Raw genomic sequence first — 26,446 nt, 5'->3', positions numbered from 1 at the left:
AAAGCAAAGTAGAGGGCATGTAATATAGCAAAAACTAGTAGGAAGTTAAAGGATTAGGAAGCTTTAAAAAGCCAACAGAAGGGAATTAAAAACCATAAGGAAAGGAAAGATGGAATAGGAAAGTTAGCAAGCCAATAATATTAAAGAGGATACCAAAAGCTTAATTCAGATATATAAAGAGTAAAAGAGAGGTGAGAATGTGTATTGGACTGTTGGAAAATGACGCTGGAGAGGTAATAATGGAAGACAAAGAAATTGTGGATGAAAGTAAGTATTTTGCATCGGTCTTCACTGTGGAAGACACTAGCAGTATACCAGATATTGAAAAGTGCCAGGAAGTAGAAGTGAGTGTAATTGCTTTTACTAAGGAGAAGGTGCTTGAGAAGCCGAAAGGTCTGGAGGTAGATAAGACACCTGGACCAGATGGACTATACTCCATGGTTCTGAACAATGTAGCTGAAGAAATTGTGGCAGCATTGGTAATGATCTTTTAAGAATCACTCAATTTTTGAATGGTCACAGAGGACTGGAAAATTGTAAGTGTCACTCCACTCTTTCAGAAGGGAGGGAGGCAAAAGAAAGGAAATTATAGGCTAGTTAGCCTGACGTCGGTGGTTGGGAAGATGTTGGAGTCAATTATTAAGGATAAGGTTTCGGAGCACTTGGAAGGTCATTATGAAGTAGACCAACGCCAACATGGTTTCCTTAAGAGGAAATCTTGCCTAACAAACCTTGGAATTCTTTGAGGGAATACAAGCAGGGTAGACAAAGGTAAGTCATTGGATGTTGTTTACTTGGATTTTCCGAAGGCCTTTGATAAGGTGCAGTACGTGAGACTGCTTAACAAGGAAAGAGCTCATGGCTTTATAGGAAGGATACTAGTGTGGATAGAAGTTTAGCTGATTGGCAGGAGGCAAAGGGTCGGAACAAAGGAGACCTGTTGTGGTTGGCTGCCGGTGACAAGTGTTGTCCTGCAGAGGGTCGGTACTGGGACCGCTTTTTTTCACGTTATATGTCAATGATTTTCCATGGTGGTATTAATAGCTTTGCGGACAAGTTTGCAGATGATACAAAGATAGATGGAGGGGCAAGTGGTGCTGAGGGAGAGGAAGTCTGCAGAAGGACTTGGACAGATTGGGAGAATGGGCAAAGAAAGGCAGATTGAATATAGTGCAGGGAATTGTATGGTCATGCACTTCGGTAGAAGGAAAAAAGGTGTTGACTGTTTTCAAAAAGGGGAGAAAAATAAAAGATCTGAGGTGTAAAGGGACTTGGGAGCCCTTGTACATGATTACCTAAAGGTTAACTTTCAGGTTGAGCCCGTGATAAGGAAGACGAATGCGATGTTAGCATTCATCTCAAGAGGACTAGAGTATAAAAATAAGGACGTGATGCTGAAACTTCATAAGGCATTGGTCAGACCTCACTTGGAGTATTAAAAGCAGTTTTGGTCCTCTTATCTAAGAAAAGGTGTGCTGAAATTGAAGAGGGGAGGAGGTTCACGGGAATGATTCTGGACACAGCCTCAGAATAAAGGTACATCCATTTAGAATGGAGATGAGGAGGAATTTCTTTAGCCAGGGGATGGTCAATCTGTGGAATTTGTTGCTACGGACAGCTGTGCAGGCCAGGTCATTGGGTGCAATTAAGGTGGAGGTTGATAGGTTCTTGATTAGTCAGGGCGTCAAAGGTTACGGGGAAAAATGCAGGAGAATGGGGTTGAGAGGGATAATAAATCAGCCTTGATGGAATGGCTGAGCAGACTTGAAGGGCAAAATGGCCTAATTTGGCTCCTATGTCTTAGGAACACAAAACAGATAATCATTAGTAACTGAAGTGTGTCTATTACATCTCCAGTGAGTTTAAAGTGTCACAGCTCACCTTGTTTAAAGTTTGCAAGGTTTCTAAATTCTACCAGATTGTTTCCATAGTAATAGTTGGTCACGTAGATTCGGTTGTCTTTTGCCAAAGGATCTTTCATCCAGGCACCCTCATTACGGCCATAGCTTTGCTGTTTGATAGGAGGTTCGATCATTGACAATGTCCCATAACATTCACCTTCGCTGACTTGAGATAAAAAAAAGGAATAATTGTATAAGCACAAGAGATTCTGCAGATGCTGAAAATCCAGAGTAATTAAGACAAAATCCTGGAAAAACTCAACAGGTCAGGCAGTACTTATAGAGTGAAATAAAGAGCCAACGTTTCAGGCCCAGACCGTTCATCAGGATAATTACACAAGTCTCAGACACTGAGAAGTACAACAGAAGTATGACACTGTGCAGGACAGAGCAGTGTCTGATCTACAGACTGTCGATATGCTTGGACAGGAAATGATAAAGTACTAAACTGAACAAAGTTTATAGTGATACTGAATGGGGAGTGTCTGAAATCGGGGCAGGGTTACTTTGTCTGCTTATTGAGCAAAGTACTAATTGAATCGTGCTTCAGAAAATTGGGTCTATTGAAAATGCACATATATTGTTTCATTGAGAAAGACATATCTCTATTCATTTACACTAATTACATCATCTCTCAACAGATAGGTTAACAGGAAATTTATGCATCACATGTCATCTACGTTGTGAGAAGTTGCGAAGCTCTCAGATGCAGACCGATCTGCATATCCTGAAGTACAATTACCAAAAGGTGTGTATATAACTACAGCAAGTAATGAGGAGAAGCAGCATTATATTTATTGATAATATAAGTGATAGGAGTAGAATCAGGCCATTTGGCCCATCATGTCTGCTCAATCATTTCATCATGGCCGATCCATTTTCCCTCTCAACTCCATTCTCCTGTTTTCTCCCCATTACCTTTTATGTCTGGACTAATCAAGAATCAATCAAGCTCCACCATAAATGCACCCGACGATCTGGCCTCCTCAGCCACCTGTGACAATGAATTCCACATATTCACCATCCTCTGCCTAAAGCAATTCCTCCTCATCTCCGTTCTAAATGGATGTCCTTCTAATCTGAGGCTTCGTCTGCTGGTCCTAGACTCCCCCACTATAGGAAACATCCTCTCCACAGACACTCTATCTGCGCCTTTCAATATTCAATAGGTTTTAATGTGATACCCGTCATTCTTCTAAATTCCAGTGAGTCCAGGCCCAGAGCCATCAAACACTTATCATACGATAACCATTTCATTCCCAGAATCAGTCTCGTGAACCTCCTCTGATCTCTCTCCAATGTCAGCACATCCTTCCTTATATAAAAGGCCCAAAACTGTTCACAATACTCCAAGTGAGGGATCACCAATGCCTTATAAAGCCTCAGTACTACATCCTTGCTTTTATATTCTAGTCCTCTCATAATGAATGCTAACAATGCACTTGTCTTCCTCACCACCAACTCAACCTACAAATTAATCTTTAGTGAATCCTACGTGAGCAAGTCCATTTGCACTGGCAGCCAACCAGAAAAGGCTCCCTTTATTCCCACTGTTTCCTTCCTGCCAATCAGCCAATCTTCTTTCTATGCTAGTATCTACCCTGTAATACCATGGGCTCTTATCTTGTTAAGCAGCCTCACTTGTATCACCTTCTAGAATGGGGGGGGGGGGGGAGAAGAGAAGAGAAGAGGCACTGCACAAGATCAAAATAAGCTGCAGAAAGTTGTAAACTCAGTCAGCTCCATCATGGACAGTAGCCTCCCCAGCATCCACAAAATCTTCAAGGAGTGATGCCTCAAAAAGCTGGCATCCATTATTAAGGACCCCCAAAACCCAGGACATGTCTCCTCTCATTGCTACCATCAGGGAGGAGGTACGGGAGCCTGAGGACAAACACAATGTTTCAGGAACAGCAACACACACAAAAAATGCTGGTGAACGCAGCAGGCCAGGCAGCATCTATAGGAAGAGGTACAGTCGACGTTTCGGGCCAAGACCCTTCTTCCCCTGTCATCAGATTTCTGAAAGGACAACAACCCTATGAACACTTCCTCACTACTATAATTCCTCTTTTTGTACTACTTGCTTAACTTTTTTTAAATTGAACCTTCTGAATACATACATACTTCTTATGATAATTCACAGTTTTTATTATTATATATTGCAATAAACTGCTGCCACTCAACAACAAATTTCATGTCATATACCAGTGATATTAAACCTGATTGTAGGATTTACCCCAGTGACGGAGAAGGATCATCAACATATTTCCGAATCAGAACGGGGTGCGATTTGGAAAGGTACCAGTGGTAGTGGTGTCCCCTTGCTTAAGAGTTGTGGGGTGGGAGTACATGTTGGAGACAGTGATACTGCAACTACTGTGGGATTGGAAGTACTCAGGGTGGGTACGTGGCCAAGTGGTTAAGGCGTGCGTCTAGTGATCTGAAGGTCGCTAGTTCGAGCCTCAGCTGTGGCAGCGTGTTTGTGTCCTTGAGCAAGGCACTCAATCACACATTACTCTAGTGTCTGTGCGAGGAGTGGCTCCCCACACAGACTTCCAATCTGCGCCTTGTAAGGCATGAAAGTGCCCGATGCAGGCCTCTCATGGTCTGAGTCGACGTGGGTGACGGCAATGCATGCTGTCAATAGTATTACCACGGCTCTGCACTGACAGCACAGGGAATCAGTGTTGAGGTGCCAGTCAAGCTGCCTGCTTCATCCTGGATGGTGTTGAGTTGCTTATCTGTGAACTAGAACAGGTCAGCGAAATGCAAGCTCGTTCTGGGGGGCAGGTACTACACCTGGATTATTGTCTGGATTACTGGATCAAAGCATACAGTGAAATGTGTTATTTGAGTTAATAATGAACTAGGTTGTACTGGGGGCCGCCCTCAAGTGTCACACTCTCCAGTGCCAACACAGCATGCCAATGATGTTCCCGATATTGCAGACCTACCCATATGGTTGAACGTTAAGCACCCTCTAAAATTCCCTGGCATGTTTTTCAATTGAAGGGGAAAGCAGGATAGACAATGACACCAGGAAAAAGACTGGACAGATAAATAAATGAAATCATGCAAAAATATGTCACAACAGAACCCATGCTTACTCTATTCAGATCTGTAACCATTTAAGACAGTGTGGATGTACCTTTGTTTGGCCTGGTTGTGTGAGGGGTCTCTGTGGCATTTGTGCCAAGCCCAGCTGTGGTGGTTGGGCTGGTGACGGGGGAAGGAGCTGTAGTTGAACTCTCCGCATGCTTGGCAACTCCCTCAGATTCGCGAGAACCCTGAGATTTCTCTCCCGCTCGTAACTCCTGATCCTTGGAACGAGATGTCCCTTTAGATGAACTATCTGAAAGTGATATTTCAAATAAAATTAATCATTGTGGGACCATTTCAAATGTTACAAGCACGAAGTATCACCAATTGAATAATGTAAGTTATTTCCCTAATTGGTAGAGAAATTAAGTGTCCATTGGTGCACAAAGGCAGCATGCAGTGTAACCATGGGTGATTGTCTTGGAAGCTTCTCTTGCGATCACAAGACCCTGTTGGACATTGATAATGTAAGTTGCTACAGGCCTCTTTCCCTTGTTTGGTGGGGGTGGGGGGAGGTGGCAGAGGAACTGCATAGCTTTGGCTGTAGCAAGGTCTGTGTCTCAAGCCGGGGGCTTGCCTGCTGCTGCAGTTCAGGTGATTAGACGCTGGAGGTGGTGTAGCGTGGCGTCTGTGCGTGGTTGGGGGCTGGCCTCCCCCATCGATGCTACCTCCACTGTTCAATCAGTAGAACTACAGGCTGATATGCCGGGAACTGTACCGTCCATTTGTGGGACATGAGGATGAAAACAGAAGGGAAGGTCTGTGTTAATCTAAATTTCACAATTTCTAATAACAATTCTACATCTTCCTCTAACATCCCCTCTAGAACCAGCTGTTGTTTTTGTCTCTCGTGTTACCATTTAATCCTTCCTGCTTCCCACACTGCTACAGACCTTATTATCTCCTCCTCCCAACCATGTTTCCAAAGTTTATTTATCCTCAGCTTTTCTGATTATGAAAAGAGGTTACTGACCCTCTTTGAGTTGCTGACTGATCTACCGACCACTTATGGCATTTTTGTTTTCTGTCATAGAAACATGGGAGTTAGCATGGTTTGTCTGAAAATAAAGTTAACAAGTTTGGAAAGCTGTAAGTAATCAAGAAATTTTCTAAATGCAACATAACTTGGGTGGTCAGTATTTGATAAATGGAGATATCACTGGTGAGCTCCAGACTTTAACAAATAAAAATGTCCCTTCACCATATTTATACTTAACATATTTCCCTAAGAGTTTCCTGTAAATTTCCTGAAAATTCTTTGTCCTTTGATTTTCCCATTGCTGTAATCCCAGGCTGAAGGCAGGAAAGGTATCTCATGTACTGCACATCAGATAAATTGAGCATTGAGTGTTACAGTTCAAGCCTCTCCCAGTCACAAAGACATCCATCCAAAACCTGCAGATTAAATCCATTCCAACCTCAGTGCTAAGTGGGATCAAAGTGTGGAAATCACTGGAAACATGTTTCAGGTCATTTTCTCTCCAATGCCAAGAAGCACAGGTACATGATCTGGAAAAGCACAAGGAAAACTGAGGCCTCTCTACCCTGGGCAACCTCCACTAAGAATTAGAAGCAATCTTTATGATTCCTCACTTAAATTTGAACAGACCTGGAGATCTTTTATTCAATATTTTCATTTAATGTAATTTTTTTTCTCCTCTTTTTTTGCTCCATATTTATATACCCTTCTTGTTTTTTTTACTGTTTTTAATGGAGGTCTGGATTGAGGACATGATTTTAAGTTTTTTAACTCTGCTTGGTTCCAAGTTAGCCCATTGCTTTGCTTTGCTTTTAGTTAGTTGCACGGTGGTTTTTTTGGGTTTTTTTTTTTCCTTTTCTCTATTGGTATATATATATAAAAATTAGTATACTATTATGTTACCTTAGTATGTTATGTTTAAATTACATTGTTTGTATCATTTTTTTTGTATTAATATCTCCTGTAATTTTATTATATTCTAACAGTGTATTAGTGCCTTTATGGCTTACCCTTTTGTATACTTATTCAATAAAAAGATTTAAAAAGAAAGAGAAAAAGAATTTTCCCTTCATCCATCGACACACAGATGAGAAATGGTTCCTCATCAGTGGTGTTGATGAATAAATTTCCCATCATTGGGCAAGGAGGGAATTAACAGGCCATCACACCCTCCTGCTGAAAGTCCACCAAGGGTTAAAAACTACCGAGATATTTGATTTGCTAATTCCTTAGGTAATTTTAGAGGTGCGCAGAACATCTTGAGGATGTGGGACATGGAGGTATGCAATGTCAGTTTCAAGGCTTGAAGAAGCACAAGGTCAATTTTGCCGCACTAGATGCCTGAACCTTGTACAAACTCTCTGTTGACTCTCCACACAGCCAGTAATTTTTATTTATTTATTTTACAGAGGGCTCACAGTATTTCTGCTTTTTCTCAAGTTTCCCTACAGTCCAACAGCAATGTTATCGTAACACACAAACTAATCAATCACAGGGCTCTATTTCTGTCACAATGAGTAATTATCTCAAAAAGCTTTAGGTGAATGCCTAAATAGCTGGACAAATTAAAGCTTAAACACATTAAATTTGAGGATATTATTATGAACACAGAAACTTGAATCAAGCAAAATTTTTGGAAAAAAAAACCCCTACAAGTACAAGCTTGTTAAGAAGATACTTTTAATGTGGGCGTAGCGGTTAGCACGAGGTTACTACAGCTCGGGGCATCAGAGCCATTCCAACATCATCTGTAAGGAGTTTGTACGTTCCCCCCTGTGAATAAGTGGGTTTTCTCCAGGAGCTTCAGTTTCCTCCCACAGTCTAAAGATATACCGTTAGTAGGTTAACTGGTCATAGCAAATTGTCCTGTCATTAGGCAAGGGTTAAATCAGTGGGTTGTTGGCTCATTGGGCCGGAAGGCCTGTTCCACACGGTATCTCTAAATAAATATATATATATATATATATATATATTAGCTGATTAAATGGTGGAACTACTATTATCTGAAGCAACAGACAATATTCTGTTGATTTTGGTCACTGCATCTTTAGATACTTGTAGCACATGGTACTGAATTACTAGATTTTACTCTTTTACTGTTCGACAACCACTGTCTACAGTACTGTGCAATAGTCTTAGGCGCCCTAGATTCTTTTAATATGGTTTCAGTAGTAAGGCCTCCACAGAGCCCTGATCTCAACATCTCCGAGGCTGTCTGGGATTACCTGGAGAGACACAAGCAAGCAAGACAGCCAAAGAACTGTGGCAAGTTCTCCAAGATGCTTGGAACAACCTACCAAGCAATTTTCTTAGAAAACTGCACAACAGTGTACCTTTGAGAACTGATGCAGTTTTAAAGGCATATGGTGGTCACAACAAATATTGATTTAATTTTGTTTTTTACTGTTTACTGCTCTTTATAGTAATTTTTTGACATTTAGAAACTTATAATTTCATTAATTTAAGGCATCTTTGCTTTACAGCATTTTAACATGTGCCTAAGACTTTTGCACAGTACTGTACAATAAATAATTATACAGTACTGTACAATAAATAATTTTACAAAACATTAAAGCACCCAAATAGGATCATTGGGCCCCATCAGAGATATTTATCAGGAGTTCTGCTTATACAGGCATTGTCAACAATCCCTCACATCCATCCAACAATCTCTTTGACCCCACCATCAGGAGGAGCTACCATAGCATTTGGGCAGGGACTGTTAGGATGGGAAACAGCTTTCTCCCCCCAGACCGAGACACGACTGAACTCCCTGCCACCACTCAGGTCTCATCACCTATGAAGCACCAGTAGTGTTATACTGTTTTTTTTTAACTTGTTGTAAATGCATCTTATTATTTGCTAATTTATTAGTGGGAATATTACTTTGTGTCGTGGATGAGGTATATGTACTGTGTTGTGCACCTTGACCCCGAGGAACATTGCTTCATTTGGCGGTATACATGTGGACAGTTGAATGATAATAAACTTGAACTTGTACTTGAGCTTCTGAATGACAGAGGAACATCTGACACTTTAAAATCTCGAATTATAAGCATAACTAAATCGTTAAAATGGAAATAAACTGTTTGGTTTGCCGTTGAACATTGGTAAGTAGAAATCTAGTTCAATTGTTTCTTTGCACTTTCCCATCTCATTTACACCTTGTTCCTTCAAGGCAAATTGGCTCCTTCCCATCCCTCTCCGATGCACTCATCCTTGAAAAAGTTAGGAATGGGAATAATTGTGACTTTGACAGCTTCAATCACATCCATACATGAAATAAAAATGATTAGGGATAGTATTTGTACAGTAACTACTTCCTCATTTCTCACTACTTTGATAGTTGCCAGTTCCTTACAGTGAGAATTGAGATGGATACCAGTGGTAACGCAGGTGGAAGCTCGGTGGAGCATGGACAGTCCACCTAACTAGCCTGGATAACTCCACTCATCACAACTCAATCTACAGACTCACTTTCAAGGATCTTGCACATCTGATGTTCTCAGTACTTTTTTGCACATTGGTTTCTGGAGGCACGGGATGGGCTAGTAAAGTTCACTGCTCCACGAGGTGTAGTCGCCTCTGAGCTGAAGTGAGTCTGTGGCCTGCAACTAATGGGCTGACTTTGTGACTGTGGTCTCACTTTCGTGAACTTCAGTTCGGAATGTTGGTTGCTTACTTACATTGTTTGTACGATTTGTTTTTTTTCTCTCTGCACGTTGGGTCTTTTATTTTAAATGGATTCTACTGGGTTCTTTGTTTTGTGGCTGCCTGTCAGGAGACGAATCTCAAGGTAGCGTATGCTAACATATACGTACTTTGATAATAAATTTATATTGTCTTTGTAAATGTGTATCAACGGAGAGGAGTGCCATCAGCTGGTAGGGCAAGCTTGGACTATTTTATTTTTAGTCCTGATGAAGGGCCTCAGCCCAAAATGTCAACATTCTTCCTTTCCTGCTGAGTTCCTCCAGTGTTTTGTGTGTCACTATTTCATTACCAGAGGGGTTACATTGATTTTATTTAGAGATACAGTGTGGGACAGGTCCTTCTGGCCCTTTGAGTTGCACCGTCCACCAACCCACCAATTTAACCCTAGTCAAATCACCGGACAATTTACAATGACCAATTAACCCACTAACCAGTACATCTTTGGAGTGTAGAAGGAAACTGGAGTACCCGGAAAAAAATCCATGTGCATACGAGAAGGAACGTACAAGCATGCTTACAGAGGATGCTGGAAATGAACTCTGAACTCCAGCACCACGAACTGTAATAGAGTCCAGAAGACAAAGGCAATTTACCCATCGAGACTGCTCTGCTGTTTCATCATGGATAATCCAATTTTCCTCTCAGCCCCAATCTCCTGACCAATCAAGAATCTATCAGCCTCTACCTTGAACAGACAAAGACTTGGCCTCCATAGCTGCCTGTGGCAATGAATTCCACAGACTCACTTCTCTGACTAAAGAAATTCTTCCTCGCTAACCGCTGTGCTGCCTTGGCGGTTGTAGTTGAGGATGGACAAAGAAGTGACCTGTCCTGGCTTCTTGCCGGAGGGAAGATTATTAATGCATCAGTACTCTCACAGAGAAATCCTGCCATTATATCTGACTCCCTGCAACCATAAATCCAGCTTTTGGAGAACTTTCTTAGTCATCCCACTGGTGAGCTCTCTGCCTGTTCCTCGGAACTGACAGTGACAATGGATGCTGTCAGCAGCATTCTTTCATCTCTCAGTGGGTTTGAACCTACTGCAGCGACAGCAGTGCAGGATCCCAAATAGACAATAGACAATAGGTGCAGGAGAAGGCCATTCGGCCCTTCGAGCCAGCACCGCCATTCACTGTGATCATGGCTGATCATCCACAATCAGTATCCAGTTCCTGCCTTATCCCCATAACCTTTGATTCCGCTTTCTTTAAGAGCTCTATCCATCTCTTTCTTGAAAGCATCCAGAGAATTGGCCTCCACAGCCTTCTGGGGCAGAGCATTTCACATATCCACCACTCTCTGGGTGAAAAAGTTTTTCCTCAACTCCATTCTAAATGGCGTACTCCTTATTCTTAAACTGTGGCCTCTGGTTCTGGACTCACCCATCAGCGGGAACATGCTTCCTGCCTCCAGCGTGTCCAATCCCTTAATAATCTTATATGTTTCAATCAGATTCCCTCTCATCCTTCTAAATTCCAGTGTATACAAGCCCAGTCGCTCCAATCGTTCAACATATGACAGTCCCACCATCTCGGGAATTAACCTTGTGAACCTACGCTGCACTCCCTCAATAGCAAGAATGTCCTTCCTCAAATTTCGAGACCAAAACCGCACACAATACTCTAGGTGTGGTCTCACCAGGGCCCTGTACAGCTGCAGAAGGACTTCTTTTCTCTTATACTCAATTCCCCTTGTTATGAAGGCCAGCATGCCATTAGCTTTCTTCACTGCTTGCTGTACCTGCAGGCTTGCTTTCAGTGACTGATGTACAAGAAGACCTAGATCTCGTTGTACTTCCCCCTTTCCTAACTTGACTCCATTTAGATAATAATCTGCCTTCCTGTTCTTACCACCAAAACCTCACATTTATCCACATTAAACTGCATCTGCCATGCATCCACCCACTCACCCACCTGTCCAAGTCACCCTGCATTCTCATAACATCCTCCTCACATTTCACACTGCCACCCAGCTTTGTGTCATCTGCAAATTTGCTAATGTTACTTTTAATCCCTTCATCTAAATTATTTATGTATTTTTTAAATAGCTGCAGTCCCAGCACTGAACCCTGTGGTACCCCACTGGTCACCGCCTGCCATTCCGAAAGGGACCCGTTAATCGCTACTCTTTGTTTCCTGTCAGTCAGTCAATTTTCAATTTCACACTGCAGCTGGCCTGGGCTTTAAGGTCAGTCATTAAACCATCTGTTCTCTCTGGTGGAGCTCAATTGTTTTGTAGTTCCATTGTGAAAAGCATGTTGGAGGGTTGGGTGTGGTCTTTAGTTCAGGATTTGCTCCCTCAACCAACATTATACAGCCTTGACAGTTTATGGAAGCTTGTTCAAAGCAAGCTGGTTGCTGCTTTTTCTATAGCATTGAGTGCAGTTTGTAAAAGGAAGACCACGGAGCCAATTACTGACTACAGGAGGAGGAAACCAGAGTCCTCATCGGGGGAAAGCAGAGATGGAGAGGGTCAGCAACCTTAAAGTCCTCGGTGTTATCATTTCAGAGGATCCGTCCTGGGTCCTGCACATTATCGCCATTACAAAGAAAGCGTGGCAGCGACTCTTGCTTTCTTAGAAGTTTGGGAAGATTCAGAATGTCATCTACATGGCATGGAGCGCTGTCACAGCAAAGCAGCATCCATCATTTCCTGAGGAGACTGAAGTCCCTTAACACCTGCCAGACGATGCTGAGGACGTTCTACGGGTCTGTGGTGGCCAGTGAGATCATAAGACCATAAGACAAAGGAGCAGAAGCAGGCCATTCGGCCCATCGAGTCTGCTCCGCCATTTTATCATGAGCTGATCCATTTTCTCCTATTTAGTCCCACTGCCCCACCTTCTCACCGTAACCTTTGATGCCCTGGCTACTCAGATACCTATCAATCTCTGCCTTAAATACACCCAATGACTTGGCCTCCACTGCTGCCCGTGGCAACAAATTCCATAGATTCACCACCCTCTGACTAAAACAATTTCTTCGCATTTCTGTTCTGAAAGGGTGCCCTTCAATCCTTAAGTCATGCCCTCTCGTACTAGACTCCCCCATCATGGGAAACAACTTTGCCACATCCACTCTGTCCATGCCTTTTAACATTCGAAATGTTTCTATGAGGTCTCCCCTCATTCTTCTAAACTCCAAGGAATACAGTCCAAGAGCGGACAAATGTTCCTCATATGTTAACCCTCTCATTCCCGGAATCATTCTAGTGAATCTTCTCTGTACCCTCTCCAACGTCAGCACATCCTTTCTTAAATAAGGAGACCAAAACTGCCCACAGTACTCCAAGTGAGGTCTCACCAGCGCCTTATAGAGCCTCAACATCACATCCCTGCTCCTATACTCTATTCCTCTAGAAATGAATGCCAACATTGCATTCGCCTTCTTCACTACTGACTCAACCTGGAGGTTAACTTTAAGGGTATCCTGTACGAGGACTCCGAAGTCCTGTTGTATCTCAGAACTTTGAATCATGTCTGCTGTTGTGTGCTGGGGCAGCAGGCTGAGGGTAGCGGACACCAACAGAATCAACAAACTCATTCGTAAGGCCAGTGATGTTGTAGGGATGGAACTGGACTCTCTGACGGTGGTGTCTGAAAAGAGGATGCTGTCTAAGTTGCATGCCATCTTGGACAATGTCTCCCATCCACTACATAATGTACTGGTTGGGCACAGGAGTACATTCAGCCAGAGACTCATTCCACTGGGATGCAACACAGAGCGTCATAGGAGGTCATTCCTGCCTGTGGCCATCAAACTTTACAACTCCTCCCTTGGAGAGTCAGACACCCTGAGCCAATAGGCTGGTCCTGGACTTATTTCATAACTTACTGGCATAACTTACATATTACTATTTAACTATTTATGGTTCTATTACTATTTATTATTATTTATGGTGCAACTGTAACGAAAACCAATTTCCCCCGGGATCAATAAAGTATGACTATGACTATGATCATCAAGGACCTCTACCATCCAGGCCATGCTCTCTCCTTTTTGTTCTCATCAGGAACGAGGTACAAGAGCCTCAGGATTCACACCACCAGGTTCAGGAACAGTTATTACCCCTCAACCATCAGGCTCTTGAACCAGAGGGGATAACTTCACTCACTCCAACAATGAACTGTTCCCACAACCTATGGACTCTTTGTCTCATGTTGTTGATATTACTTTATTTACTTTACTTTATTGTCGCCAAACAATTGATACTAAAGCGTACAATCATCACAGCGATATTTGATTCTGCGCTTTGTGCTCCCTGGAGTACAATCGATAGTAAATATAATAAAAATTTAAATTATAAATCATAAATAGAAAATAGAAAAGGGAAAGTAAGGTAGTGCAAAAAAACTGAGAGGCAGGTCCGGATATTTGGAGGGTACGGCGCAGATCCGGATCAGGATCTGTCCAACAGTCTTATCAAAGTTGGAAAGAAGCTGTTTTCAAAGCTGGCCGTACGAGTCTTCAAGCTCCTGAGCCTTCTCCCGGAGGGAAGAGGGATGAAAAGTGTGTTAGCTGGGTGGTCGTATCCTTGATTATCCTGGCAGCACTGCTCTGACAGTGTGCTGTGTAAACTGAGTCCAAGGACGGAAGATTGGTTTGTGTGATGTGCTGCACCGTGTTCATGATCTTCTGCAGCTTCTTTCGGTCTTGGACAGGACAACTTCCATACCAGGTTGTGATACACCCCAGAAGAATGCTTTCTACGGTGCATCTATAAAAATTAATGAGGGTTTTAGGGGACAGACCAAATTTGTTTAGCTTTCTCAGGAAGTAAAGGCGCTGGTGGGCCTTCTTGGCAGTGAACTCTGCTTGGTTGGACCAAGTCAGGTCATTTGTGATACTGACCCCGAGGAACTTAAAGCTTCTGACCTGTTCCACCTGCGCACCACTGATGTAGATGGGGCCGTGTGGTCCACTACTCCTGAAGTCAACAACCAATTCCTTCGTTTTGCAGACATTGAGGGATAGGTTATTGTCTCCACACCATGCCACCAAGTTCTTAATTTCCTTTCTGTACTCAAACTCATCATTACCCGAGATACAGCCTATAATTGTTGTGTCATCAGCAAACTTATATATTGAGTTCGATGGAAACTTGGGTATGCAAGTTGCTATTTGTTGCTTATTTATTTATTTTAACGCAAACAACAGGAATTCTGCAGATGCTGGAAATTCAAGCAACACACATCAAAGTTGCTGGTGAACGCAGCAGGCCAGGCAGCATCTGTAGGAAGAGGTGCCGGAGTCCTGACGAAGGGTCTCGGCCTGAAACGTCGACTGCACCTCTTCCTACAGATGCTGCCTGGCCTGCTGCGTTCACCAGCAACTTTGATGTGTGTTGCTATTTATTTATTTGTTTGTTTAGTTTAGTTTATTTTGTATTTACTGTGAATGCCCACAAGAAAATAAATCTCAGGGTTATTTATAGTGACCTATAAGTACTTAGAATAAGTTCCTCACTGATGGTACAGTGTGTGGGACATCTGAAAACTGATGGGGTCAGTGGTAGTCAGATACAGAGTTTTTACTCTCATTGTCAAGGGCAGCTGTGCATAACTCTCCAGAAGATCAACCCTTGCATTTGATGCAGCCTGCAGCTTAATTCTGATTTAACACAAAAAAGTCACTACTGATTGTACTTCAGCTTCATTCCATCACATGCAGATGACCAGAAGGGGACAAGAGCTGACTGGGACAATAAATGGCCGATTAGTTACTTTGCTGAATATTTTTTGCCCTGAATTATGATACAGCAACTAGTAGTCATGCGATCACTAGAGTCAAGTATGATGTTCTCAATGGGCTATGATGTAGGTATACAGCACAAAACAAACACTTCCGGCCCTTTGAGCCACACCACCCAGCAACCCACCAATTGAACAGAGTGGTGCTTTGACCCCAGCATCTGCAGAGTGTTTTGTGTTTACAACCCACCAATTTAACCCTCACCTAATCACAGGACAATTTATAATGTCAAATAACCTACTAACCGGTACATCTTTGGACTGTGGGAGGAAACTGGAGCACATGGAGGAAACCCACAAAGTTCACGGGGGGGAACGTACAAACTCCTCACAGATGTAGCTGGAATTGAACTTTAAACTCTGGAACGGTCCGTGCTATAACAGCGTTGCACTAACCAGTCTGCTACCATGGGTTGTCTATTGGTGAGTCCTCAGGTGGTTGTGGATGCACATACCCTGGTGCAGTGTGGGCAAGAGCAAGTGGTGGCTGTGGTTAATGGTTGGGTCTTTTGGTTGATGAAGACTCTCCTTCGGTAGCTATCTCTACAGGGCTTACTCTGCTCTGAAGTGGTGGCTGCCGAATACCGGCAGCTTACTCAGCAGAGCCACACACACAACGTACTGACCCCCAGCGACAGATCAGGATAGGTTTAGTGTGGCAACACACATCAAAGTTGCTGGTGAACGCAGCAGGCCAGACAGCATCTCTAGGAAGAGGTACAGTCGACATTTCAGGCCGTGACCCTTCTCTTGTGCCAAGATGAGGCCACCCTCAGGGTCCTGACGAAGGGTCTCGGCCTGAAACGTCGACTGTACCTCTTCCTACAGATGCTGCCTGGCCTGCTGCGTTCACCAGCAACTTTGATGTGTGTTGCTTGAATTTCCAGCAACTGCAGAATTCCTGTTGTTTAGGTTTAGTGTGGTTATGTTATCGGTAGATTCAGATCTTTCATGCTGTAATATTAAGAACATTGTGTACAGTTGTGAGCACCTCAGTTGTATCTCATGTGTGACAATAAAGAGAGCCCAATAGCAGGACAACTCGAATTCCCAGCCACTGGTTAAAGTGAAGTATGAGTATGCATTTCAGTGACTACAGAATACACGGGAGAGGGGAGTCAGTGTGTCCTGTAACTCACCTTGCTGAGGGATCACATACAATAAACCTCACATCCACCCCTCACACATATGATTCTTTTACAGACAAGTTACCCCCTCATGTACACACCATAGACACACACACCTCTCAAACACACCCAGCCTGAATGTATGCTGCCTCTTTTCACACAATACAGAGAAATAACCCCCCCAGAACTCCGAAACTTTCCACTCACACACACACACACACACACAGACCCTCCACATAAGGTATAGGAGCAGAATTAGGCCATTTGGCCCCTAGAGTCTGCTCTGCCATTTCATCATGGCTGATCCTTTTCCCTTTCAGCTCCAATCTCCTGTCTTCTCTCCGTATCCCTTCATGGCCTGACTAATCAAGAATCTATAAACCTTTGTCTTAAATATATCCAATGACTTGGCCTCCCTGCACCCTGCCTGCACACACACACTCAGCACTTCCTCCACACACAGCCCACATGCTCATCACCCCCACAAACCCATTACTTCCTCCACAGATACACCCCACATGTACACGCACAAAACATACGTACAAAACACACATGCACATGCTCATCACCCCCACAAACCTATCATCTTCTTCACACACGCACAGCGAGTTGTGGGGGCCACCTAGGGACCCCGCAACTCTCCTTTCACAGCATGAGTGGGCATTCTGAGAACATTTTAATGGAATTATCCCTCCCGAGGAACAAAGTTTCAGGAAAAGCAATTGGGAACCAACAAAGCTACAGGAAAACCTGTTGGCAACAGGAACAGTCTGACCAGGAAATGACAACACTGCTCAATGCAATGTGTTGGAACAGGATGCACACCACAATATTCTCCTCGGAGTGAATTGGTTCGAGCCATTTCACTTAATTGCACCTACCCCTCCCTGTTTGGTTTGTATTGTTCTCCACACAATTTGCCGTAGCCTTAGGGAGCCATTCAACCGAGAGAGCAGGTTTTCCAAATTTAGAGATTAACCAGTTATCATCAGAAGCACAGACACAGGAGACGGCAGATGCTAGACTGCAGAGCAACAAATTATCTGCTGGAGGAACTGAGTGGGTCGAGCAGCACCTGTGGGGATGGAGCATTAGAACCCACCCTGGGCTCCTTTCCCACCACAGATACTGCTCGACCCAGAGTTCCTCCAGCAGAGTGTTTATTGTTCATTACTCCCATTGAAGACAAGAGATTGCAGATATTGATATCAAGAACAAAAGGCAGAACGCGCTGGGTCAAAAACTCAGTGGGTCAAGTAGGATCTGTGGAGGCAAAAGTTGTAAGTCAACATTCGGGTCGAGACCTTGCATTAGGACTGAGAGGGAGGAATGCTAGTATGTAGCAGTTCGTATGGTGTGAGATAGAGGCTGGGAGGTGGGAGCTGGAACGAGATGTGGAGGGGATGATGGGCAGATGGAACACTGGAGAAAACTCAGGCGGTCATGGGGAAGAAGTACAAAGTCCTTACAGGCACTAGTGGGAGTCAACCCCAATCCTATAGTTGGAACTGGAAAGTGACTGTGCTAACCATTATGTACCATGATGTAGATGAGAGACACTTTTTAGTGATTCCAGAGAAGAAATTCACTTTCAGTACTTTCACTGTGTCAAGTTATTGAACATTAATTGAGTATTTCAAATACTTTATAGACTGTGCAGATGGAGAAGGAAGATTTGTCTCAGCTTGCTATTAGAGCAGGTGATGGAGGTCCCCAGGGGTAGTAAGTGAACTATTTTTAGTAGTTTCCTGCTTGGCTTATTTAATTTAATTTATTTTATTTTATTTAGAGATACAGGATGGAACAGGCCCTTCTGGCCCAACGAGCCGAGCGGCCCAGCTACCCACCAATTTAACCCGTGCCTAATCACAGGACAATTTACAATGACTAATTAACCTACTAACTGGTACATCTTTGGGCTCTGGGAGGAAACCCAAACATTCACAAAGAGAACGTACAAGCTCTTTACAGACGGCATCGGAAATGAACTCCAAACTCCGGAACGCCCCAAGTTGTAATAGCGCCACACTAACCACTACACAATGGGAAGATCATTGATGATGCATTCAGACCACTGACATTGTGCCAATCAGTTTTCTCCCAAGCTCCCTGCCTTTGGTTTTATTATTGACAAAATATGGTCATCACAATAATATGAACTGCAATTTGTTCCAAAGTTTAGTGACCATGAACTAATTCTTGAAACTGAAGTATATATTGTACCTAAAATTGCATCAAGGATTATGTTATTTAATACTGGAGAATAAAACACTATCAAGCCAATTCCCTTGTCTGCAAGATAAAGGATATCATGTTGACATTGGAGACCAATTTAGGCTCTTTCAAAAATAGAAACCATAGTGCTCTTCTGCCAATAGGAACACTATCCTTGGTCATGTGGGAATATGGACACACCCTCTTAACACGATAGTAGAGAAAAACAGATGTACACCCCACATAGGACCACCTGGAATCAAGAGCAAGACCACCCTGTAACTATACAAATCACATTGGACCACAAGGAAATACTGACCATGACTAGAGGAATGAAACTCTGACCAGAAAAATGCTGCGATTTTTGTGATGTAAACAAAAGTGATGGGAATGTTCAAACAGAGAAGTAATGAATGACCATTGTTTCCAAACTCAGTCCTTGGAGGGTTTCTTACATTTGCAGAACCAGCCAACAAGTTCTTGCATTGTCCCTCCAGAGATAAAAGACTAGTTCCTTACTCTTGACCAGAACTGCAGTCTAAAAGAGGCAAAATGTTGGGTATCAGGGTGGAGATACGTCTTTACCAAAGGACGTGTAAACTGCTTCTTCCCTCCACTAGCTTGCAGGTCACCTGTGGGCAAGGTGTAGCACCTGCTTAGCAACCCCCCCCCCCCCCCCACCCCTGACCAGGGTCTCGTGAAGCCATGGGAGCAGCTGGTGGATGGTCGTACGAGCAGCTGGTGCAGATCACAAGTCCTGGTTATGTGACAACTGACACCAGGCAGACAACCTCTGAAGTGTATTAATAATGGCTGGGGTCACCCGTCTTGTAAAGACACTGCCCAGGAAAAGGCAATGGCAAACCACTGCTGTGGAAAAGTTTGCCAAGAACAATCATGGTCATGATTGCCCATGTCATACGACACAGTACGTAGTGATGTTGGCACCAGCATGTGTGGCAACACATGTGGGCTGCCTCCAACACATCATTAGGTTGTGCTGGTTGTTAACACAAACCCATTTCACTGTATGTTTCAATGCACATGTGATAAATAAATTAATTTGAATTTGATGCTGAAGAAAATGATCAAAAGATGAGAGACAAGCATTTTTGCTACTCGATTTTTATGGCTGAGTAAATGATGTATTGGCAAAGTGAACATCTCTCAAACGAGATGATCAGGCCATCTATCTGTTCAGAAACCAACAAGCAGATAATGTATGTACAAAAAACTAATTGCTGGAGGAGCAGCATCTCTGAGGGGAAAGGAACTGACAATGTTTTGGGTCAAGTCACAATTCCTTCCTCTCCGTAGATGCTGCCTGACTAACAGAGTCCTCCGGAGCCCAGTGTGCATGGTAGTACGGTTTACAAATACGATCGGGGTTCAATTCCTGCCACTGCCTGTAAGGAGTTTGTATATTCTCCCCCTGAGGACGTGGGTTTCCTCTGGAGAAACCAAGCACAGCTTAAGAATTTTCTGCTTCAAAAAGTTAACACAGAAGATCGTGAACACGGCGAAGCACATCACACAAACCAGTCTTCCGTCCGTGGACTCACTTTACACCGCACGCTGTCGGAGCAGTGCTGCCAGGATAATCAAGGACACGAGCCACCCAGCCGACACACTTTTCATCCCTCTTCCCTCCGGGAGAAGGTTCAGGAGCTTGAAGACTCGTACGGCCAGATTTGGGAACAGCTTCTTTCCAACTGTGATAAGACTGCTGAACGGATCCTGACCCGGATCTGGGCCGTACCCTCCAACTATCCGGACCCGCCTGTCGGTTTTTTTGCACTACCTTACTTTCTATTTTTCCATTTTCTATTTATGATTTATAATTTAAATTTTTAATATTTACTAATTTTTACTATTTTTAATATTTAATATTTGTAATTCAGGGAGCGGGAAGCGCAGAATCAAATATCGCTGTGATGATTGTACGTTCTAGTATCAGTTGTTTGGCAACAATAAGGTATAAAGTAAAGTAAAGTAATGGAATGTATTATCTATGTTCTGTTGTCATTTTACCTAAAGTGATTCTCTTCTTAAAGTTTTAATACTTCTACTTGCTACGAGTTATAGAGACATGCAACACATAACCTTCTTTACTTGGGCAGGGGTGGAAGCTTCACATTAAATCACATTATGTGCAACACAGCCTCTTACTAATCTTTAAATATAATTTGTTAAAAAATGGAAGGGGATGATCCCTCATAAGGTAAAAATGACTCAAAGGATCATCAGACATTTTTGAAAATGGTAAGCAAAGACTCAGTAATGGATATTCCACAGCAGGTTTTCACATCTGGTAAGCACAGAGACCTGCCTCCCTTTAAACTCCCTTTAATCAGGTTTGTTGGAAAATTTATTATACCACCCTGAACCATCTAAAAAAAGCAATGAATTAAAAGTATATTGTGATCATAATTGGCAATAATATCCGACAGACTGTGTGAAAACGCCGGGATTTTGCTTTCTTTGTACTTACTCTTACCGTCATTTCCTGTGTCTTCGCGCCTTCCGGCTATGTAGTAGGTAACACTTTTTACGATACCTGGCTGCTGGACGCCAGGCTTGGCCTTGGTGGTGGGCTGTGGTATTTTGGGTAAGGCAGCTGGATTGGTTTTTGCAGCTGCCTTCTTTGGTTTAATCACTTTGTCTTTTGGTACCTTGGGAAGAGGTTTTCGGGCTGGCGGCTTTTTCTTGTTCTCTACTTTATTTGAATACTTCACGCCCTTTGGCCCAGTTGTGTCCTGAAAAAAAAAAGTTGTAGATTCAGTAATAATCTGAGGATGCCCCAGTACTCTGAGTGTTTCAAATGAGTTTCTTCTTTTCGTTTTCAATTTTATTTAGAGATGCAGCACAGTAACAGGCCCTCTCACTACAATGAGCCTAGGCTGCCCAATTACACCCGTGACCATAAGGCACTGGAGCGTAATTAGGCCATTTGGCCCATCGAATCTGCTCCACCATTCTATCATTAACCTACCAATTTACTAAGCCGTATCTCTTTGGAATGTGGGAGGAAACCGAAGCATCCAATTTAGGAGCACCTATTTTAAGGCTTCTTTTACCAACTCCTTACAGAGGTGGGAATTGAACTCAGCTCGCTGGTGCTGTAATACATTACACTAACTACCATGCTACCTTGCCACCCCCTTTTCTTTCTTTCTCATTGCTGTCCTTCTGTGAGCCCATAGCCCATTTGTGTGGCCGGTGTTGCCGACATTCACCAGCGTTTGAGTGGTTCTTGTCCTCCTTCCAGCATTTGTAGTCTTCTCCACATTCCTGACCTGCTTCTTGTCTTCCCCTGGGTCTCTCCGACACACCATGGTTCTCCCTCTGCCGCACTCACTTAGTGAATCTCCCTATGCCATTAAGCTCCTCTTATTCCCATTGCTCGCATCAGTGGATCCAAGTAGCTGTTTGTATGTGACAGCAGCCACACCACGGTACTCCGCTTCGACAGGCAAGCTAAGCCAGGTGAGAGTAGCTGGTGCGCATCACACCCTGGTGAGATAGGGACATTCCTGTCCTTTCATGTGAAGTCTGCTGCAGCTGACTATGTGGATGAGATTTACAGTGAGGTCCAACGGCTAGGAAGGAGATTCTGCAACGCTCCGTGGAGAGCGAAGGACATGTCAAGGCATAGAAGACATGGTGGTCATGTACTGCAGCTAAGGAATACCCCAGTTTGAGGTGCTTGTTTGTACCATTAGACACAGACTTCTGAGGTCAAGAAAGTGGAATTGCCTGTATAATGGGTGTTCCACTTTAAAGCTCTCCCCACAGGCTTCCTGTCATCGTTGGACACAATAGACAACCACCATTCCTCTTGCACTTCTTGTCACTGCTAACCTTTTATAAACTAGCCCAGAATTGAGTCATAGAGTAATAGGTAGCCTAGCGGTTAGTGTAACGCTATTCCAGAGCGAGTGACCCAGATTCATTTCCACCATTGTTTGTAAGGAGTTTGTATGTTCTCCCTGTGACCGCATGGGCATCCACCAGGAGCCAACCAATACATTTCAATGTGACAATTAATCTTTAAATCTTTTTACCTGTTGCTTATCTTCCACACCTGCATCCTTCTGCAGTAGCTGGAGACCTAGCTTCGAAATTTCCTTCTTTACACTGAGCATAATCTCAGAGTAGTTTTCGTAGCGTCTCATCTGATCGGAAAGGTTTTTCACGCTCTCTTTCATGAAGTCATTCTCCCTGCTCAGGTTTGATTTGATGGTCTGAAACACAGTAGAATTTATTCCATCCATCACATAATGTATTGTACCAGCTTCAGGGTTACAATTCCATCAGTACATGTCCGAGAAGAGATTTCATTGCTAGCCCAAGTCAATGTAGAATATTACACATTAAACTGAATTTCATCAATATGGTTTCCCAGTAACATGTTTCAGGGATGAATTACTTTGGAAATATTTTATTTCTAATTGAGTTTGCAAACACATACAATCAGAATGAAGGACGCTGCAGCAAAGTGGTAAGAAACATGGATAGAGTGGACAGCCAGAGATTTATTTTTCCCCAGGGCTCAAATGGCTAATACAAGGGGGGATAATTTTATGGTGATTGGAGGGAAGTACAGTATGGGGGAGGAACATCAGAGGGAGGTTTTTATTTATGTACACAGAGAATAGAGGAATGCATGTGGACATTTAAGGAACTCTTGGATAGGCACATGTCAGGAGATGAAGCAACTATGCAGCAAAGGACAGATTCAAGGCATTGTTGACTGGAGACTGGAGAATTGACTGATGAATGATTCAGAACTTCCTAGCCAGTGGGAATGGACATGCTTATCATTATATTTCAGAATAAAGGCCACCTACCCGACACAAGCTTGATAAACACAAGAGATGCTGCAGATGCTGGAAATCTTGAGCAACACACACAAAATGCTGGAGGAACTCAGCAGGTCAGGCAGCATCTGTGAAGGGGAATAAACAGTTCAGGCTGACACCCTTTATCAGGTTGCATCAGTTCAACTGTTTATTCCCCACCATAGATACTCCTGACCTGCTGAATTCCTCCAGTATTTTGTGTGTGATGTTTGTGTATGTTCTGCTAAAGCATTAGGGATGAATCTAGTCACCAGTCTACTACAGTACATGGAGTTGGGTTGCCCTGCACCGGCTTTGCTCAGGATTTTACCCGGTACATACTGATACGCTCGGCTGTACCATCTTCTGCCCAGAAAGAGCATGTAGGAGATTAAATACTGTTTCCACTTTGGACTGGGTCAGCTACACAACAGCTGATCAGTCCTTAGGCTTGGACTGGCTGTGGAGAGGTCACGTTTAATTTAATTTACTTATTCTACTTCATTTATTTGGTGATATAGCACGGAACAGGCCCTTCCAGCCTTCCCAGCTGCACCACCCAGTACTCCCCAAAAACCCTGCTTTAACCCTGACTAATCACGGGACAATTTACAATGACCAATTAACTTATCCAGTAAGCCTTTGGAGTGTGGGAGGAACTGGAGCGCCCAGCCAAAACGCACACATTCCACAGCGAGGACTTACAGAGTACATCGGGATTGAACTCCAAACTCCAACACCCCAAGCTGCAATAGCGTGGCGCTAACCACTATGCTGTGTACCTGAACAAACCTCAACTGTAGTCCTGGGAAGAGGAAAAGATAGGTCATGCCCTTCAGTTATCGGGGAACCCTCTCAAATTATATCTGCAATCTTTTCTGTTCGAGCAGGGGTTCCCAACCTGGGGTCTACAGACCCCTCGGTTAATGGTAGGAGTCCAGGGCATAACAAAGGGTTGGGATCCCCTGTTAGAGAGAGGCTGAGACAATTAGTGGTGGTGGATGCTAGGAAACATGATACTGAATGAGAGAGAATTCCCTCATTTCTATTCCTCCTTCTGTTACATTGCTCTCTGTGCTACCGGGACTCCCAAACGACTAACAGTGAACTTTGTCTACCACACCTCTTCAAGGTCGTTCATCTGTGTTGTCACTTTCCGTATGTACGAGTGCACTTTCATCATATCGATGCTGTACAGGGTGCCTTCCAGCAGGTCAACGAGTGACTGCAACTAGAGTGAGAGCATAGAGTTGAATTAAACACGCCAACCATTTTGTCAGGTGAAGCATTACCATTTTAAGGTTTCTCTTGTAGTCACTTTAACTCAGATGAATTAAGGTCTATAATTTGATTTCTATACCAATATTCCCTCACTTTGCCTCTCCCTCCCCACCCAAAATTAACTCTTTAGTTGAGGGCACAATGGACAGTGGCATCAGCAATCTCAAATGAGAGAAAATCTGCAGCTGCTGGAAATCCAGAGCAACACACACAAAATGCTGGAGGAACTCAGCAAGCCAGGCAGCGTCAATGGAAAAGAGTAAACAGTCGACGTTTTGGCCAGAAACATCAACTGTACTTTTTTCCATAGATACTGCCTGGCCTGCTGAATTCCTCCAGCATTTTGTGGGCGTCAGCAAACTGTTGTCCCGCACGATGTCTCACAGCCAGAGAGTGACTTTGAAAAGAAAATGCTGTAACATGCAAACAAAATGGGGACCAATATGAGACTAATCTTCCAGACATACTCTGTGAACAAAACTTACGCCCTCCTCAACTGAAGAACAACTCTCCAGGCCTTCAGTGCCAAATGCATGGAGATTTTTTTTATTGATTTTATAGCTTTTCTTTGTTTTACTATGAATACCTGCAAAAAATTAACCTCAGTGTAGGTGACATCAGCATACTTTGATAACAAATTTACTTTGAACATGAATTGTGTTATTCCAACATGAACATAACTTCAAGATAACTTTAACCCCTAAAATTGTAGGGTTGAAAATGGCAAGAAGTGAAAATAAGTAAATCTTTCAACCCTGCCTCCAATTCACCCTGGGTTTAAAGGAGACCAGACTTGGGCAGGTAGCTAATCTACTCCTGGGTGATAGATGTGCATATTTAAATATTAAGACAAAAAATTTGGGGCTATAGGTGTCACAGAGGTTGCTCTGGATACCTCCTGCAAGTGAGGTCAGCAGATTAATTGGGTAGTACGAAGCTCCCCTGGTGTAAGATGGTGGGGATGGGGGGAAAGTTAATGGCTATACGAGAGAGAATGGGTTGCAGAGGGATGGGCTGATGGGAGTGCCCTGAGAGAAGTCATAGATTTGATAGGCCAAATGGGCCTCTTCTACGCTGTTATGAAATATAAAATATGATACAAATATGATTAATCACCTCTATAGTCTGATCCTGGGAGCTGGAAGTTCAAGGAATTCAGTTACAGCTTTGGAGAAAAGTTCCTCCAGAGCCCTGACTGTGTGGAGGTGCAGAGCATTGTCTCAGTTCACTCACTTCCCTTGGATGAGACCACTATTCCCCACCCCACTTCCCCTCCCAGTCTGGGACTGCAGACTGTGCGCCAATCACCTGCACCACACCGCCCCTCCAAACTCCCCAGGCCGAGGTTTGTCTTCTAATCTATTGAGATCAGGCTCTTGCTGTTCCCAGAATACTGGCTCCATGCCTTTTGTCCAGTGTGCCCGGGCTGACTGGAAGCCAGGCCTGTTAATGAGGCTGATGTTTGGGTGGGGACCCAGTTCAATAAGAATGGCATTGAGCTCATTGCCGGTGGAACACAAGCGAGGGCCAGCAGG

The 26,446-nt window shown here is 43.5% G+C and overlaps 1 protein-coding gene across 2 annotated transcripts in view; it reads right to left on the bottom strand.

The window, feature by feature from the left end:
* Positions 1-26,446, bottom strand: part of LOC140186070 (olfactomedin-like protein 2A) — a 54,253-nt gene that overhangs the window by 6,109 nt on the left and 21,698 nt on the right. Inside the window, exons 3-7 of one of the 2 annotated variants that reach the window (XM_072239922.1) lie at positions 24,754-24,861; positions 22,854-23,033; positions 21,281-21,545; positions 5,053-5,256; positions 1,882-2,067 (exon numbers count right to left, since the gene is read on the bottom strand). In XM_072239922.1, the coding sequence (XP_072096023.1) occupies positions 1,882-2,067; positions 5,053-5,256; positions 21,281-21,545; positions 22,854-23,033; positions 24,754-24,861 (943 nt within the window). The remainder of the gene's footprint in view (positions 1-1,881; positions 2,068-5,052; positions 5,257-21,280; positions 21,546-22,853; positions 23,034-24,753; positions 24,862-26,446) is intronic. The other variant, XM_072239923.1, reaches the window with a different exon arrangement.

Source organism: Mobula birostris, chromosome 22 (genome assembly GCF_030028105.1).
Source record: "Mobula birostris isolate sMobBir1 chromosome 22, sMobBir1.hap1, whole genome shotgun sequence".
NCBI lineage: Eukaryota > Metazoa > Chordata > Chondrichthyes > Myliobatiformes > Myliobatidae > Mobula > Mobula birostris.
This window is presented reverse-complemented; position numbering and strand designations above follow the sequence as displayed.